Source organism: Macrotis lagotis, chromosome X, assembly GCF_037893015.1.
Source record: "Macrotis lagotis isolate mMagLag1 chromosome X, bilby.v1.9.chrom.fasta, whole genome shotgun sequence".
NCBI classification, from domain to species: domain Eukaryota; kingdom Metazoa; phylum Chordata; class Mammalia; order Peramelemorphia; family Peramelidae; genus Macrotis; species Macrotis lagotis.
The window spans coordinates 313,462,926-313,482,123 of NC_133666.1; the positions used below are offsets into that span (position 1 = coordinate 313,462,926).

The 19,198-nt window shown below is 37.9% G+C and overlaps 1 protein-coding gene across 5 annotated transcripts in view; it reads right to left on the reverse strand.

Annotated features, from left to right (window-relative positions):
* The window catches only part of SETBP1 (SET binding protein 1), a 488,090-nt gene that overhangs the window by 299,151 nt on the left and 169,741 nt on the right, over positions 1 to 19,198 (reverse strand). The window contains exon 1 of one of the 5 annotated variants that reach the window (XM_074208189.1): positions 2,466 to 2,565. The exons of the other annotated variants lie outside the window; for them this stretch is intronic. Within the exon in view, the coding sequence (XP_074064290.1) occupies positions 2,466 to 2,492 (27 nt within the window). The 5' untranslated portion in view covers positions 2,493 to 2,565. Of the gene's footprint in view, positions 1 to 2,465; positions 2,566 to 19,198 lie in introns of those variants that run through there. 5 annotated transcript variants of the gene reach the window in all.

The following is a 19,198-nucleotide window of genomic DNA, read 5'->3' on the forward strand; positions in this document are numbered from 1 at the left end:
GATAGTCTCTCACCTGTGAGAAATGGTCCCCTGCCAGTTATCTTTCCAATGGTTTCATCAACTTGGGGCTATTTTAGAAGATGAATACTTACTATAGCCTGCTATATCTCCTAATGCTGTATTTCCTTCTCCATCATCTCAATCACATTTGTGCTTCAAGATCTAACTAAACCCTAAAAAGTCCCTAGCAGTCTGCCCTAATTCTTCCATTCCACATTCATATTTTGTAGTCACTGACCTCTCAACCTCTCCTTTAAGGATACTTCTGGTTGACTTCCCTTGTATAGATTTATGATCTGATTTGTCACCCTGTGATTCTAATTCTCACTTCTACTGCATCTTTTTAACCAAACTCTAAGATATATAGGGGAAAGAGCCCTTTAATTTGTTTGTTTTGCTTTGCTTTGTTTATATTTCCTTTGTTGCTACTATATAATGCTAAAGGGCTACTTGTTAAGAGAATAAGTGATTTGGATGGGAGGATTCTTATTCCCAGTTTTTAGTCAGTTGAGATTGAATTAGAAACCTCAATGACCCTAGAGGCCCATGAAAGTCCTAATGTTCCCAAATCTTCACCCCTGTTTTATAATATAGCCTAATGTCAAGATCTGCTCAGTATATCAGTTCATCTTTAATCCACATTTCCCTTTTTCAGGAAACAGTCAAATCCTTCACCTGGGATTCTTCTAGGCATCCCAGTTTATCTTTGCCACATAAGTATCACATGGCTCTCATTTTCCTCAAGAGACTCATCAAAAACATTCATGGGTTTCTCTTTCCAGGGGAAATTTGTTTTGTTTTCTTTTATTTTTCTGTAACCCAGATAAAAATGTGGTTTACTTGAAACACCTGTTCTAGGTCACTTCTCTCACTTCAAGAATGACCTTGTTAGCTCATACCATTGGCCTTCTGACATTCACTTAAACTGACTGTTCAGTTCCATCAGCCTCTAAGTTGCATGAGGCTCTGGACCACTCTCTCTTCCCTTCCCCCAAATACACTCAGTATGCAACTGAACAATGAACTGGTGGCAAGCTAACCCAGCAGCATGGGGTCAGGACCAAGACCTTGCACTCTGAGAAACAACACCTGGCGTTATGCCAGCAGTCTGTCTGCTGTGATTAAAAACCAAATATAAAATGCTTCAGAAGAGGGAGAAATTGGAGAGCTGGGGGTCTGGCTTGCATAATATCATGCATTTTGTGTAACCAGCCTAAAGAGAGTGTGGGGAGCTAGCCAGATGTTTTTCATTTCAACGGCTGCTGTGGCCCAGCAAATCAGAAGCCAAGCACAACTATGGTTCTTCCAGCAGCAGTATAACAAGAACTTAGGTCAGGGTGTTGTCAACCCTTTCCTGGCTGACTCTTGAAGAACACCAGGGGTGCCCAGTGAGGCATGAGGACTTATGTCAGGTCAACAAGTGCCCAGAGGAACAACTGGCAAGGGGAAGAAATATATCTCTAACTCAATTAAAAAGTAATTTGAAATTCTGGTGGACTTCTTTCCTACCAAAAAAACAAAAACCACTGAATAAGTCATAGGCCACATTAATGCAAAGTTGATGAAACTGTTTGGAGTTCACTACTGCCAAAACACTAGCAATCCATTTCAGTCAGAGAATGGAATGAGGAGCAGGGAAAAGGGGAAACAAATATGAGGAGGAATAGGATGTGGATAAAGAGACAGTAATCAATTTGTTTTTCTTCCTCCAAAGTGAGTTGATTTTACAAAGGATATAGAAGGCTTGGATTGCAAAATGGAACTTCTTCAATTTTCCCCAAGCTTCTAATACATAAGGGAAAAGGAAGAACTAAAGCTATCCCTGGGAGGATGACCTCTGGCTTTCAGTCTGTGCTCCCTCCCCCATCTCTCAATCAACAGAGAGAAAGAAGTAATTTCCCAACTTACATTTACAAACACCTGTGGTCCCCATGTAACAAATAAAAACAAACTTGCATGCACATAGTATTTTATAACATATATATAATCTGACCACAGCAACTCTGAAAGATAATTTTTATAATATCATTATCATTCTTTTTCTTTTTTTTTAATGAATGGGGAAAGAGGCCTGAAAGCCTGTAAATTAAGTAACTTGTCCCTGCTCACAAGAGGGGGTAGAAATTAATATCTTGCTTTCCTGATTTCAAATCCAAGACTTATCCTAGTATTCACATTGTCAGCCCTAATTCCAGTCCTATTCCCTCTTCTGCAGTTGTAGGTTTTCCCTTTAGAGATTTTCCTCTTTCTATCTGTCCTTGGTATTCTTGTAACCTGAATCCATTTGGATAACACAGTTACTAAAAGGAAATTACACACTAAGATGTGTTCCTGTCCATGAAATCATTGTGTTCAATTGTTAGGACAGTATTTATGTATTCATTGATTTCATTTGTAAAATTATTTACCCCACCCCACTCAAATAAACATAAAAGGGATGCTTAAAAGCATCTCTTTACACTTACATGGCCCCAAATGCAGACTGCCCACATTGAGATGGGGCTCAGAGGGAATGAGAATGCCCAGATACCCAGGCTCCTGTTCTTTAAGGACTACTCCATTTACAATCGGAAAGCCATAAAGCTTGACAAGTTTGACCATGCTGGCAAGAGCCTGGATAAAAAAAGACAGGATGGGCAATTAAAAAGCAGAAGAGATTTGCCTTCTGCACACCCCAGGGCTAGATGTTTTAATTCAAAAAGGAACATTAAATCAACTACTCATCATTGTGTGTCTCTATCAATGACCATACTAAATGCCAACTATGTTAAAGGATGTGTTATGAATATGACCTAGTCCCTATCCATCGGGGGAACTTACAATCTAGTTGAGAGACTACATTAATTATATAAAATAATAACTTTCTTTTAAAAAAGTCAGAATAAGGTCTGAAAGAATGGTACAGACAATAAAAATGTATATAAAATGTATAATTACCTTGAAAGATATTCATGTTTAATTGCACATATCCACTGATGGAAAAGAGTATTGTTTTGTGCTGCCCAACTTTTCTAAATATTGGACAAATTTACAATTTATTGAACAGATTTGATATTCTATTCCAATGTAACAACAGTCTAAATATTGTCTATTATAATTCCAACAAACATTTTTTAAAGACTTCTAGGTGCCTAGGAACTGTGATGGCACTTGAATGAATTCAAGAGAATGAATGAATAAGTGAATGAATGAATAAATAAATCAGTATTCATTAATCATTTATAGCACACCCTCTTCTGCCTCTCCTCCAAGGAACTTATACTCTTGTAAGAATCAAAAAAATAAGGTGTAAAAAAAGTAAGATGTGTTTATAAAATAGACTATTACTGAGTGTTGGAAATGTGTAGTTTAGACAGTAAATCCAAAGATAGGTCAACATAATTTAACAGCATAGAAAAGCTACCATGGATAAAGTGAGATTTGAGATAACTCTAAAAATCCTCTGAAATATTTTCATTAATTTGATATGTTTTTATATGGGAGAGAAGCTAGATAACAATAGGGAAATCACTGAATTATGCCTAACACAATCTAAAGTTTTGTTGTTCTTAGTTCCTGAAGAGGACCAGTGATATCACAAAGTTTATGTCTTGACTACACCCATTATTCTCTTTTTTTTGGTTTGTTTTGGGGTTAAGTGACTTGCCCAAGGTCATATAGTTAGATCACTATTAAATGTCTGAACCCAAATTTGAACTCAGGTCCTCCTGATTCCTGGGTTGGTGTTCTATCCACTGAGCCACCTAGCTGCCCCTACTACCCATTATTCTCAATCATATAAGCCCAGTATAGAAAACTTCTTAGGGTCTACAAGCTGTAAAATTCCTTCACTGAATTAAGGAAATATATAATGGGATCAACACATGTTTAAAAAAGGGAAGAAAGAAAAGAGAAAAGAAGGAAAAAATTAATTGTGATGCAAGGTTTACTAAATAAACACTCTGGAAATTCACTGGGCAGGTAAACTGAATTTCTGTTTTTCCACAACAAAACACATTCCCCACCCTCTCTTCCCTAGACAATCTTTGTGGAATGATGCCTCTCTCTCTCTCTCTCTTTCACTCCTTCACTCCTCCCCCACCAAAGAAACACAGACACCAAGGAAACAAATCACACTGGAGGAAACACAATGTACTGTTCTGTGAATCCAGGCTTTGGATTCAATTCAAGTTCTCAATGTATAGGGTTTCTTCTCCCCCCCCCCCCCCCCCCCGCCCCCCCTTCTTAGTCCTAATCTTACACTGTAACCTTTAGTCTTCCTGCTTGGTATTTTTTTTAAACTGTGTGTGGTTTCCCTACATTCACAAAATTGGGGGGGATAGTGATGTTGGAGCAGGATTGAATTCTACTTTAGTGAAGAAAGAAAAGAAGAGTGAGCATCAATAAGCATGCCCCTCACCCCATTGAAGGGAAAGTGCCTGCCACCCCACCCCCACCCATTCGCAGCATTTTAGGAGCTTTCATTTGAGGATTTTATCACTGGCAACAGAACTGTGGATGGGAACCACACATTCTCAGAGTGTGAATTCAGCATGAGGCAAGAGCACTGCTTTTCCATTGCTATTTTAAACAGTCCTCTGAAAATGCTTCCTATCTTGACAAGAGAATAGGACTTGTATCAGGTGTGATTATCAAACAATGTGTCCAGTTTTTTTTTTTTTAACAAATACACAACAGAACCTATACATTAATAAGAATACTGTTAGTTCAAATGAATCACCTTAAGAAAGTCTATACAATATTATTTCATCAATCCTACAACTGTTCAAATTACAGAACCATAGATTTGGAGATGTACAGCTAGTACAATGCCCTTGTTTTTAAAGGAAAGAAAACAGGTGAAGTAATATGATTTTTCCAAGGTCACAAAAGTAGCAAATGGCAAAAGCTTGAATTTGAACCCAGGTCACTTGAGTCCAAATCCACTGTTCTTTCCAGTATAAGTTTTGTTTGGAATATTTTTTTGAGAATGTTTCTGAGGTCTGTGGCATATTATTTTAAATGTCTGCAGAAGTGGCAAATTACTACCATTTGGAAGATGGGTTTGTTTTGAGGGAACAACCAAAGGTTATATAGAACCAAGCCTGTTTACATTTTTTCTTTGGCTGTACTAATGGTGAACCTAATGTTATAAAAAAAAATAGAGGTCTTTGGACCTCCCCACCAAGAATTATGTGACCCTGTAAATTTAGACTCATATCCTTTGCTGTCCTTGGTGTTTGCCCTTTTATTTTAGATGAAGGGAGAGGAGCATGTCTGCTTCCCAGCATCTGATTTTTTTCTTGCAGTTGAGGGTCTTAAAAATCGTTTTGGGGACACTTCCTAAAGATAAGTTTCATGATTATATGGCCTATGGTCTCAATGGATTAAGCATAAACTCTCAAGGGGACTCTGTTGAGAGAACAAAACAAACCAACCACTCAACTGGATGTATATGTAAAGGCATGTTTTCTCAGTCTCATTTTTTTTTAGTCAAGTTGGTCTTATCTTGGAGAATCAATTATTTATCTTCTAAACTGGTATGAGGGCAATCCAAAATCTCTCTAAACATGTCTTTTCATCTGGGAAAATACAATAAGAATACTCATATTAGTTTTTCACAGAGTTGTAGGGAAAGCAATTGTAAATCCTTAAGTATCAAACATATATAAGCTATTTTTCCAATGAGGAAGACTGTTTTTTTTTTGAGTGAATGTTTAATTATTAGCAATTTATTCTAATACAAGTACACATAGCAATTTAGCCTCCAATCTGACCTCATAAGTCAAAATAAATTATCCTTATATTCAAGTCCCACAATATGTAGGGATTGAATGCAGGAAATGTATGTCTCATCACCTGCCTACTTATCTTCAGTGACAATGTTTATTCCAACTCATTCTCTTTTGAGAGTTACATGGTAGGAAGGACCCAAGCTTACTACTGCAAGATTCAAAATAGACTTGTCTTCTTGCCAAGAAGTCAAGAGGGTCAGATATGCTTCTTTCAGTACCTACCACCCTACCCTGAAATGAAATGTTGGTAAGATTAAGTATCATATATCAACTTCATTATTCTTAGTTTAATAAAAACTCAGCTTCTTTTAAGGAAAGACAGGAGGGCATGATGGAAAGTTACTATTCACCTGATCTCTGACAAATCACCCAACCTCAATTTCCTCATCTATAATCTAATGTTTATACAAACTACCATGAACATGAAAAAATAATAAATTAATCATTTGATACATTTCAAGTAACACCTAGTGTAAATATTGGTTATTAGTAAAATCAAGATGATGATAAAGACTTGGGGTATTCCAAGTCAGTGATGTCTATATATTTTTGTGTATGAATCTCCATGGTAGTCAGGAGAAGCCTATGGACCCCTTTTTCAGGATAATGATTTTAAAGTTATAAAATAAAATGCACAGGATATCAACTGAAACCAGTTACACTGAAATAACAGTTATCAAAATTTTTTATTAAGAAACAAGTTTACAGATGCATGTTAAGTAAGGATTCCTAAATCTAAGTAAATTATTTTAAATAATTCCTGGGAGAACATCACTTCTTCTTCTAGAAATTTGTCAGACAAAGGATTCAAAGTTCAAGTTTGGTTTATTGTTGAAAGTCAGAGTCTAGGAACTCTGAAAGTCAGTCTCTATTTTAATGTTTCCTCAACCAATATGGATTCCTCTATGCTGGGATATTTGTTCAACTGCAATAGTTAGGAACAAGGAGATCAGCAGGAATCCACCTTAGTTTCAACCTAAACCTTTGGCAATGCCATTAGTTACTCTCACCTTCTTTCTCTCTTTTTCATTGATGGTGAGTAATTGTGGGAAGTATAGCCTCCATAACTTTGAAATGAGGACTTAATTTATTTGATGCATTCTAATTAATGCAACTAAAGAACATTCTGTTACTATTAATTGCAGAGAGCAGCAACATACCAAGTCATCTGCATTAGTTTGGCACTATTTAATGCCTCTTTGAAACACTTATAGTTCCTAGTGTTTCAGGTGGGTTCTTTTACCCAGAGACAACCTGTTATGTTTCCCTCTCAGAATTCTAATACATTCCAAAGGGATTAGATATATTTTTCTTCTCCCTGCTAACACTAGCTAGATAAAAGTCCCCACCAACTGTGTTTCCCTCCCCATCCCTTTTAATTAGGTGTCACTTATTAGATGTCCTGTCCTGTTTGACCATTAAAAGTGCAGAGTTTAAAAAGTTTTTGTGAGTAGTTTATACAAAAGCACTATTTAATTTGAAAATATAAAAAAGAACAAACTACAAACATTTCCACCATAACCTGAAGGGTTATTACTCACCTATGTCACCTTGGTCTCTGGGGAGAAAAGGCTCAATTTTGTCCCATCTGGTTCATGTCCCAATGAGGCATGACTGCCAGATGAGTCCTCAATTCAACTCCCATTAGTGTGGGTTTAGAAAGTTATCCTTAAAGGATGCTTCACGATCCTTAGGACATACTGGCTCTGGAACCTAAATCCTGGAACATAATATACCAGAGGGTCCTCCTGACCTTTCAGATTCTCAAGGCCCCATTCCCTTTATCCAAAATAGAAAAGAACAAACATAGAGGCCACATGGTGTTGAAGGGAAGAACACCCTAAGGCCTCTCCCATAGTGTCTCACCAAAAGCTGTGGGCAAATAAGTCTCTGAATGAAATAAGGAGAAATGGCTAAAGCTGAATTAGGCCTTTTTGGAGAAAATCAATTCTGGCTATGAAGCTAATCTAAAAAGCCTTCTCTAAACCACATAGCTAACAGACTGGAACCTGTTATAGAATGTCTACACATGTTCTACAGCTATCCAAGGCACTTTCATTCCAAGTCATGATGACTCTCCTACAAGTTGGCTCCCTAACCTCCTCCATATAGACTTCACAATTTGAGGAATTCTGCACAATAATCAGAACCCCATTTTTTCTAATGACACTAAAATTATAGGTAGTAGCCCTCAATAAATATTAACTGAATGAATGATTACAAGAATCCCCCAGAAGGTAAATGTGATAGCCCCTAAATGGCTATAAATTGCTTTGAAGGGCAGCTAGATGGCATAGTGGGAAGAGTACTGCCCTTAGACACTAATTAGCTGTATGACCTTGGGCAAGTCACTTAACCCTGACTGCCTCCTATCCAGGGCCATCGCTGATCATGCTGATTCAAATCTGATCACTGGACCCAGATGGCTCTAGAAGAGAAAGTGAGGCTGATGACTTAGCACAGCACACCCTCAATCGAATCCATTTCATGTGCTTATGTTGGCGTCATCTCCCTGATGTCATGGTCTTCTCCAAGAATGAAGGACAAATATTATTATTATTATTATTATTATTATTATTGTTATTATTGTTATTATTATTGTTATTATTAATCCCTTTGAAGAAGGAATCAGTGCTCTTGTTGGCATTTTTTAGGGTGGTAGTGTGGACAGGTTTTATATATATATATATATATATATATATATATATATATATATATATATATGCACACACATGTGCATATATGTATATATGTACACACATGTATGATATGCATATACATGTGTAGACACGTGTGTGTGTGAGAGAGACATAGTTGGGAGATCTATAATCAAGGCCCCCAGCGCCAACTCCTACAAGTGTAATGAAAAAAGTTGGTCATTACTGAAATATCTATTTCCAGACATCTCAGGAGAAAACCATAAACAACTTGCAATTAACTCTCTTGCATTTGGGAAATGAATCTTATCAGAAGCCCTGATGATACATATTTCTTTGTTATCTTTGATTGCCATCATCAGAACAACTTTATGTATTAGTAGTAACTATATCTATTATCATTATCATTGTGATTTGATAATGAAATTTATTGTTTGAGATCTATAGTGCCAATAAAGTGAGGAATTCCCATTCCCTAGCCCAGGATAAGACAATAAAGATAAAGAAATTGTGGGTTTTTTTCCATGGCCTCTTTGTGGAAACCAAAGCAGAAGTTTGGGCATCTGGGTACTGCTGGATTATACCCTAAACAAACCACCATTTGGCCACAGAAGAAGCCATCCTGCTCTCTTTGCAGGTTTTCTTTGTCTGGGGTTTGCTGCAACTGCCTATAGTCCTTCATTCTCCTTCACATCTCCCTCTACCCTCCCCCCCTTCCCTTGCCCTTTTTCCCTCCCCCAATTCATTCTTAGAGAATCTATCCAGTTTCTTTAACTCGGCATGTGTCTGGGCAGATGTCCAAGAATGCTCCCTCCCTTCAATAACAACAACAGAAAAAGTTTTTTTTTTTTTTAAATCATCCACTTTATTTGCATGTTTCTCTTTCTCTCTCTCTCTCTCTCTCTCTCTCTCTCTCTCTCTCTCTCTCTCTCTCCCCCCCCCCCCCCCACTGAATGATTGATAATGTCCCTGTTCTCTCACTCTGGAGCATTCAGTGCCTTTCTATTGGGCAACAGAATGCCCTCTGTGGTGCAAACTGGAAGCCCAGCCACTAGGCCCTGGGCCCCCTTCCGTTCTTTTCAGAGAAAAATAAGAAAGGGCCAGAGAAAGGGCTGAGGTTAGGACAGGCCCAACAGGTACAAAGCAAACATGCAGCTGAATGACAATAGTCCTTGGTGAGCATTGCTTCTCTCCCCTCTTATGTCAAAGTTAGGACACTATATGAAACATCCCCTTATAAAGAAGGGGAAAGAACATCTAAGAATTATCTCATTAACACTCCTTCAACTTCCTAACCCTTCTAAATCAGCAAGGCATTGCACTCAGAGCCCAGAACGATTCAGAATAAAAGAAGAAAGCTAGAGAAATAACAGATGGACATAGGACAAATGTGATTTGTCTTTCCATTCACATTATCATCTTCTTGAGACCAAGAACCATCTATGTCTCCCACCTCTATATCCTTCAAAGTAACCATAACAATGCTTTTGACATAACAAATGCAGGAAATTCTTGCAGAATGAAGAAACTAATGGATAAGTAACTGGAGCCTTAGATGGTCATCTACATAAAGTTACAAAATTGATACTCAGTTTCCTAAAACATTAAAAATGTGGATATAATCACACAGAATCACATATTTAGAGCTAGATAGGACCTCAAAAGTTATTTTACAGATGAAGAACCTAAAGTCTAGCAAGATTAAATGTCTGCAGAAAGTCCCCTAGCAGAGGAACTAGGAAAGAAGTTATTTGAACTCAAGTCCTCTAAAAGCAAATCTTGTCCCCTTTCCATTGTCAAACTGTTTATACTGTCAATACCTACCTCATGTATTTCTTTGTGAGACTCAAATGCAATAATGTAAGGTACTTTATAAATCCTAAAGTTCTCTAGAAATAATCAGTTATTGTTGTTACAGATGATATAAACCTGATATTGATCTATTTTTCCCAAAAGGGTTTTTAATGACAGTAGTTTCCAAAGAAATACTAAGCATTTTTTATCAGTTTTAAGTTTAATTAAGAGGCAGTTAGGTGGCAGAGGAAATAAAGTACCAGACTTGGAGTCAGGAAAATTCATCTTCCTGAGTTCAAATCTTGTCTCAGACAATTACTAGCTGTGTGACCCACCTCAGTTTCCTTATCAATAAAATGAGCTGGAAACAGAAATGGCAAACCATGACTATCTCTGCCAAGAAAGCACCTAATGGGGACACAAAGAGTCAGACATAGTTGAAAAGACTGAACAACAAAGGTTAACAAAGCATTATCTTAATAACAACCCCACAGTGCAAATATTATCACTCTCATTTTACAAACATGGAAACTGGGACTCAGAAGGAATAGGTGACTTGTTCAAGGCTCATAAAATGAAGAAGTGATAGAATTAGGATATGAACCTGATTTCTCTTGATGCCAAGCCCAACAGTCTTGTTTGTAGTACAAATGTACTTTCTTAGCGAAGGAGTGTTAGTGAGATAATTCTTAGATGTTCTTTCCCCTTCCTTATAAGGGGATTAACCTGAGCTAAGGGATGACCTTTCAAACTAGACATTTGTGCACTTCCCTCTGCCCCAAATAGGAAAACCACAGTTAGTTCTGCTCTTTGTAGTATTCTTGATGGAATTATACATGATATAAAAGTATGCCACTACTCATTCAAGAGAGTTCACAGAATCTTTTTGTTGGAAAGGAAACCCGAAAGTCTATTTTCTAAAGACAATAGACACAGATTAGATTTTTAAAGGGGCAAGGCATCTAACCTCTATTTGCCTCAGTTTCCTCAAACATAAAATGATGATTATAACAGCAACTATTTCCCAGAGTGGTGAAATCAAAAACCACAATTTTATCAAATAATCAAAAAGTATTTGGAATAATATTTGTAAAGTGGACTAAAGTGTCTGATACATTAGACATTTAAGAAATACTTCTCTTCATCTAAGAGGTAGCACAAGAGCTGAACTTTGAATAAAGCTAGGTATTTCAGGTTGGGGGAGGGAGGAATAATGAGAAGGAAAGACAGAGGAAGTAGACAACAAGATATGAGATGCAATGTCCAGCATGATAAACAGGAAATAGACCTTTTGGACCTGAAACTAAAGTATGAAAAGAGGAATGATAAATGTAGGAAAGAGAGGTTGGTACCAAATGTAAAGAGTCAAATAGAACACTTTGCATTTTCTCATAATTGTAAGAGAAAGTCACTTTTCTGAGCAGGCAGTGACATAGCCTGGCTTGTGCTCTAAGAATATCACCTTGGTAGCCAAGTAAAGAATGAATTGGAAAGAAGGGAGAGCCCTTAGACAGGGAGATCAATTAGCCAGGCTATCTCTTGAACAACCTCCAATAATGATAGGGGAGCCCATTATCTCCCAAGACAGGGGTCAATATGAGAAACATTTATTTGAACAGGGTTAGTGTGTCTTTTCTAAAAATGTAGGTGAAGTCTTCCTGCACTCTCTTAACCAATGGTCCATGTAAAAGAACCCACACAATAAATCTCCTGCTTGCATTTAGTGACAGAGAAAAGTTTGTCTTTGTACATGACTTACTCTGCCTTCTTTTGTTAAAAAAAATACAAACTATGTAACAGAACATGTTTCATTTTTTTCTTTTTTTTCCCTCTTGGCTGCCAGGGAACTTCTAGCCAAATGTAATTATCAGCTCATTTCAGGTACCTTCTAGCTTCTACTCCTTCTGCTTCCTTTAGCCTGCCCCTGTTGTTTTAGGCCTAATTGTCCTATTTTGCATTACATTTTAACTTTGCAAGCTGCCACAGATTCTTTTTAAAGTGGCTGAGGTATCAATCTGAATGCTGTAAATAGATCTGGCTGCAGACCCTCCTGCCTGATTTGGGCCAATTATATATTCTTCTAGAACCCCAACTTCTCCAAATGTAAAGAAGGTGTATTAAGATGGAGCATTTTCTTAAAAGGGAAAATGTAGAAACCAGTTCCTGACAAGTAGCTTGCTTATTGACCTTAACCACAGAAGGACTTTGAGCAAGATTGGGTAAAGAAAATTTATTTGGTCAGATCTCTCTTTTTCTTTGAGCAAAACAAAAAAAGATTGTTTGATACTACATAAGAACAGTTAGATGTTACAATGGATAGAGTGACAGGTCTCATCTTCCTAACTTCAAATCTGGTCTCAGACACTTGCTAATTATGTGACCCTAAGCAAGTCACCTAACCCTGTTTACCTTGGTTCCATCACCTATAAAAGCAGATGGAGAAGGAAATGACAAAGCACTCTTATCTCTGCCAAGAAAACCTCAAGTGCAGTTAAAAGAGTTAGACATAACTGATAAGGGCAGTCCCATAAGAGAGGCACAGCTGGGTGGCACAGTGACTTCAAATCTGACCTTACTGGCTATATGGTGCAAGACAAATCATTTAACCTCTGCCTAACTCAGACAAATCATTTAACCTCTGCCTAACTCAGTTTCCTCAACTCAATAGGGATAATAGCATGAAATGTAAGTAAAGTGCTTTGCACAGTATGGCACTATGCCGTTGCCATTGTTGTTCAGTCTTATCCAAATCTTCTTGATGCTGAGGGCTATACATTCACTGGATTTTCTTGGCAAAAATACTAGAATGGTTTCCCATTTCATTCTCTCATATATTAAGGCTGAGGTTAGGTGACTTGCCCAAGGTCACACAGTTAGCAAAATCTGAACTCAGATCTTCCTGATTCCAGGTTCAGTAGTCTATATATTGAACCATCTCTGCTTTGCACATTTATTATTCCCTTGTTCCTTTCTCTCTCTGAAGTATTCATTAGGGATTCCTATCTCTTTTGTACAGATACTTGTCCCAAGGACCCTCTGATTCTCTCTACTTTTTTAATCCTCTTTCTCTCCTGTAGCTTTCCCCCTTGTTCTGGCAGTCCTTTTAACTCTTTCTACCCCAATCCCCTTCAAAACTTAAATTGTAAAATGTCTTTTCACATATCTGCCATAACTTCTCCTCTTCTCCACTTAAATTCCAGTCAGTCTACCTTACTTCTGTAGCCTGGGCAAATCTCCTCTGATATTTTCTTCCTGCTTCTAGTCTCTTCCCCATTCCAATCCACCCTCTTTTACTGCCAAAATAAGCCTCTTAATGTGTATGCAGATCACATTACTTCACTTCCCTACTCAAAAGCTTTCAATGGTTCTCCATTTCCTAAACTCCTTAGCATGGTATTCAAGGCTCTTTTCAATGTGACTGTGACCTACTTTTCAGCCATATTTCACACTGTTTCCTTTCATGGTCTAAGATCCAGCCCAGCTCTACAACTGGTTTTTTCCTTGATTTCATCTTGCCCTCTCTAGCCTTCATAAATTCTTGCAGGCTGTCCCCAATCCTTGGAACAGGTTTTCTCTACATCTGTGCCTGCTGAAATCCTTTTCCTTCAAGGCCCATACCCTCAGCTACAAATGATTCCTTCCATTGACTCCCTCAAGTGGAATTATTTCTGTTTTTTCAGCTAAGTGTATTCTAATTTATACATATCTTAAGTATATATGGATCTATCTATATCTATCTATATCCATTATATATGCATGTAAACTTATCTGTATACAAAGTCTAACTCCTGACTAGATGGTGATTTTCATGGTTCTAGGATAGGCTCCCAATCATCTACACACAGTAGCAATATAAATTAAGAATAATAAACTAAACCTGAATTTCTATAAGTATTGTATAAAAAACAAATATAGAGGAAATCGAGGTGAGATCAATGTGAATGAGGGTTGAGTGAACCATGGAGGGGTAGGAACCAACTAATATTTCTTTAGTGCTTATTATATGCCATGTAGGAGCTGGTGGTAAAAATACACAATTGAAACAAGACATACACAGGATTAGTACTGACTGAAAGGAGTATGTATATGGGTGTGTGTAGGGGGGGACTAATATTACTGAGCACAGAGCTAAAAATAGAAAGGGATTGAAGAAATGGTGTGTCCCTGGTGGTTAACAAGATGACAACTATAAATCACTGGATATGATTTGAAACATTGCCTGATGGTCTGCTGGGGGGGGGTAGTTGGTTGGTTCTTGTCCTTCATTAATGAAGAAGGCCAAAATAACATCACTATGTCTAAGAGAAATTACAATGTCCCCTACTATGTTTTATCAGATTAATTTGAGGTTGGAATTCTCTACAATAGGTTGGGCACAAATAATCCATGTAAACAGCTGGGGTGGGTATTCTAAACTTATGGATGTCACGTTTCCTTTGAGCTGCTTAATTCTGCCTTCCTCATAGAGTGCAGTACCCTCTCTGATGAGGGCACATCATGCTGGGTGGTCCTCTGCCAGTGTCTCCCATGCTGTACAATCAATTCTAAAATTCTTCAATGAGACCCTCAGGGTATCCCAGTATCACTTCTTCTGACCCTCTTGTGAGCATGTGCCCTGTATGAGTTCCCCATAAAATACTTTTTTTTGGGCAAATGTATGTCTGATATTCTAACAGCATGTCCAGACTGTTATAGTTGTACTCTCTGTAGTAATATTGGAATGCTAGACAGTAACTGGTCAAGAAAGGACCTCAGTGTCTGGTATTTTCTTCTGCCAAGTGATCTTTAGAATCTTCCTAATACAATCTAAATGAAAGCAATTCAGTTTTCTGTTCAGGTTTCACAAGCATATAGCAATGAGGTCAGCATGATACTTTGTAGACCTTCAGTTTGGTAGTTGGTCTAATACCTCTTCTCTCCCATACTTTCTTTCAGAGCCTTCCAAATACTGAGCTAACTCTGGCAATGTATGTGTCAACCTCATTATCAACGTGCACTTCCTTGGAAGGGACACTGCCAAGGGAAGTGAACTTGTCCACAGTACTCCATTTGCTGTAATCAATGGTTCCATATATGGATATTATGGTGCTGGCTGATGGAGCACCTGTGTTTTCTTGGTGTTCACTGTTAAACCAAAATTAGCACAAGCAGCAAAGAATCAATACAAATTTTGTCACATATCAGCTTCAGAGGCTGCTTTGAGGGTACAATCATCTGCAAAAGGAAGATCATGCACCAACACTCCCTCCACTTTGTTCCTGGCTTGTAGTCTTTTCAAGATGAAGAATTTGCCATCAATGCAGTAGTTGATCTTGAGGCCATGTTCATCTTAAGTGAACACATTTGAAACTGAAAACATCGTGCTAAAAAGTATGGGAACAAGGACACATCCTTGTTTGACTCAATTGGTGACTGGGAAATCTCAAGAGCATCATCTGCTATCTAGAACCCAGGCATGCATGCCATCATGGAATTGACATACAATACTGATAAAATTTTCCAAGTAAACAAATTTTGACATCTTTCCACAAACCCTCACAACTGATTGTATCAAAGGCCTTGGTCAGATCTAAAAATGTTGTAGATAGACCTCTGTTCTGTTCCTGACACTTTTCCTGGTGTTGATGGGCAGCAAAAACCATATCAAATGTTCCTTCATGCTTTCTGAAGTCACCCTGGCTCTCAAGAAAGTGACTATCTTGCAGGTGAAGGATCAGTCTATTGAGAAGGACTCCAGAAAGAATCTTAGCAACAATGACTAAAAGAGAAATTCCCCTGTGATTGTCACAGGACAATCTATTCCCTTTACCTTTATAGAGATGGATGAAGGAGGCAACCTTGAATTCTTGAGGGATAACCTCTTACATACAGTAGAGAATTGAGTTTAAACACATTCATTCATTTATTAAGGCAATAGGGCCCCAGAATGGAAGGGCTAGAGGATATTTCAGCTGGGGTAGGTTATTAGAGGTTTCATGGAGGAAGCTCACCCTTGAAGAGTTAATATAATTTGACAAGAAAGAAGCAAGAGGAGAGAGGGGAGGAGAAAGTGAAAGACATTGGTAAGAGAAGAAAGAAGAGAGAAAAGGGGGAGAAGGGAGAGGGAAGAAGAGTCTACACTCCTTTCTTACAGGAGAAGTTATGATGCAAAGATATACAAGATCTCAGAGGCAGGCATTTCTAGCATTATGGAGTTAGGTATGGAGAGAGAGGAGGCAATAAGTAAAATAACTCCGACTAAAGCATATAATTCAGTTCTTCAAAAAAAAGCAATAATAACTTTGATTTCATGTGGATGGGTAAGCCTTCTACCAATACAACATTATAACACCTTTGTTTATGGTTTCTATTTCATGAGCTGCTCTGGCCAAAGAGTCTATCACTTGGCAGCCATCCTTGTTATGAGTCCTTTGGAATTTAGTGGACTTATCCTGAACCAACAGCTAAACAATCTGTTATAGGTTCTTTTGCTTTCCACATGCCAGCTTGGTAGGACTTGTCATTTACTTGACATTTACTTCACTGGCATAACCTTCAGCAATCAAGGCTACCCATCTTCAAAGGAAGTTGAGACATTTGAACAGGACTTTAAAGGAGGCTAGCACAAGTGATAATAAGTAGTTGTTTATTACAGTCACTATTTAGTAGTTAAACAACACCAGAGAATAATCATCATTAATCTACATTTTCTTCCAAGTAAAAATAAATCAGTATATAGGTGTACTATGTTTATCCACCTTAGAATCGTGCCAATAGCATGACATATTGGAAAAAATAGTCACCAGTCAGAGACCTGGGTTCTAAGCTCAGAATTACCACTTATGTCACATTTAAGCCAAGTAACTAACTTTTCTGTGTTTCAGAAATTTAACAATATAAAGACAGGATAAATTAAGCCAGGGAAATGTAGTCAAACTCAAGTAGAAATGAATATTTATAGGCTACATAGTAACTTAGAAAACCACAAATTAACATTATCTATGTGGTAGGATAGTTTTACTTATTTTGTTCAGCAATTTCCAATTACATTTTAATGTGGTTCAGATGGTACTGGGGAGTTCTATGAAAGTGGCTCAAACTTACAACTATTTGGGCTAGGGAATCTATAAGTATTCTATTAGTCTGTAAAATCACTTCCATGACAACTTTCTTCCTTATTTCATCTTATCTTCTACATGCTAAAAATTTCTTCTTTACTTCTTTGTTCCTTCCCCTGGTCCATAAATAGCAAAATAACTCTGCCAGGTACCCTCAGTCCCCTGAATGGCTCCCCACATATAAAGTGATTGATGGGACAGGGCTTAGGACACCTCCTCTTCCCCCTTCATTCCCCCATCATAGGAAATCCTAGCTAGAACAAGGGGACAGAATCATCATATGCAATCAGGTTAATTATAAGAGATAAGACTTTGTCTCCTACAACATATTATGGGGTTGTAAAGTAAGACAAATATCATCTGGTCATGCTAAAAAGAAAAATTTAGCTGTATTTATTTATTTATGCATTACGTATTGTGAAATCTAGCACTGCTAGAAAACATGGGGGAAAGGAACTGCTGCTGTTTTGTTAAGCACCCCTCCACAGATGAATGGGAGTGAAAAATGCAAGAAATTCATTGATATTACCCACAAAACACCCAAAAAACCCCATAACAAAACACTCAGGGATATGTATTCCTTGCTAACTTCTAAAGTACTAAGTTTCTGAGTAACTAATATCCCACTCTAGGATTGAAAGTATGCTTGATGTTTTGTGTAGGTAGCAATCTACTCTAATGCATAACTTAGAAGGATCTATGGGAAGGTAAATTATTTTGTATTTATTTGCTTGAACTACAAGCATTTACTTTATTAGAGATTTTGGTAGAATACAGATTTGTTCTGATTCATTTGTGAAAGAAAAGAGTGATCATTGATTTAGAGTTGGAAAGGGCCTTGGAGATCATCTAGCCTAGCCCCCTCATTCCATAAATCAGAAAACCGAGTTTCATAGAGGGGGAGGTTTTGTGCAATGTCAGACAGGAAACATTCTAACTCTGACAGTAACATAAATGGTATTTTTTTAATTTAATATTTATTCTCATTTTGTACAAATAATGTTTTTTAAACATTACCAAAATATTCTTGTTTAAGAGTAAACGAAATACCCCCTCCCCCAATAAATATAGACTTGCTTGAGCGATAGAGTAAAGGGGAGAGGAAAAAAATTAAAATAAAAAAAATAATAGTAATAATTGTAGGTAGGGCCAGGTGGCGCAATGGATGGAGCACCAGCCCTGGAGTCACAAGCACCGGAGCCCACATCTGGCCTCATACACCCAACAAACACCCAGCTGTGTGACATACAAGCCACTGGAAACCCATTGCTCTGCAAAAAAAAAAAGAAAAAAGAAAAAAGACCCAAATAAAGTAAAATAGTAATAATAGTAGGGGTGGCTAGGTGGCAGACAGAGCATTGGTCCTTTAGCCAGGAGCACCTGGGTCCAAATCCAGCTTCAGACACCCAACGATCACCCTGCTGTGTGGCCCCAGGCAGGCCACCCAGCCCCATTTGCCCTGCATTCCCCCCAAAATAATAATAATGAAAAAAATGTGCTTGAGTCTTTGTTCCAACATCAACAACTCTGTCGCAGATGGATCACATTCTTTATGGTAAGTCCATTGCAAAAGTTACTTCCATATTTTTCCACCATTGCCATTGCTGAGCACAACTCCATCCTTTCATATTTCTCCACTACCATGTACTATATTTTCTCTCTCCTTTCACTCTGATTCTGCTGTAGGGTAGCTGAGTGGCACAGCAGACAGATCCCCGGCTCTGGGGCCAAGAGGCCCTGAGCCACCATACCACCTCCTTAGGCCCAGCATCCACCTGGCCCTATGGTCCTGGACAGGCCATCCAATCCCAGCCCTTTGCAAGAAGTCAAAAAGAAAATGTGTTATATCAGACCACTCCCCCCCCCCATGATCCAT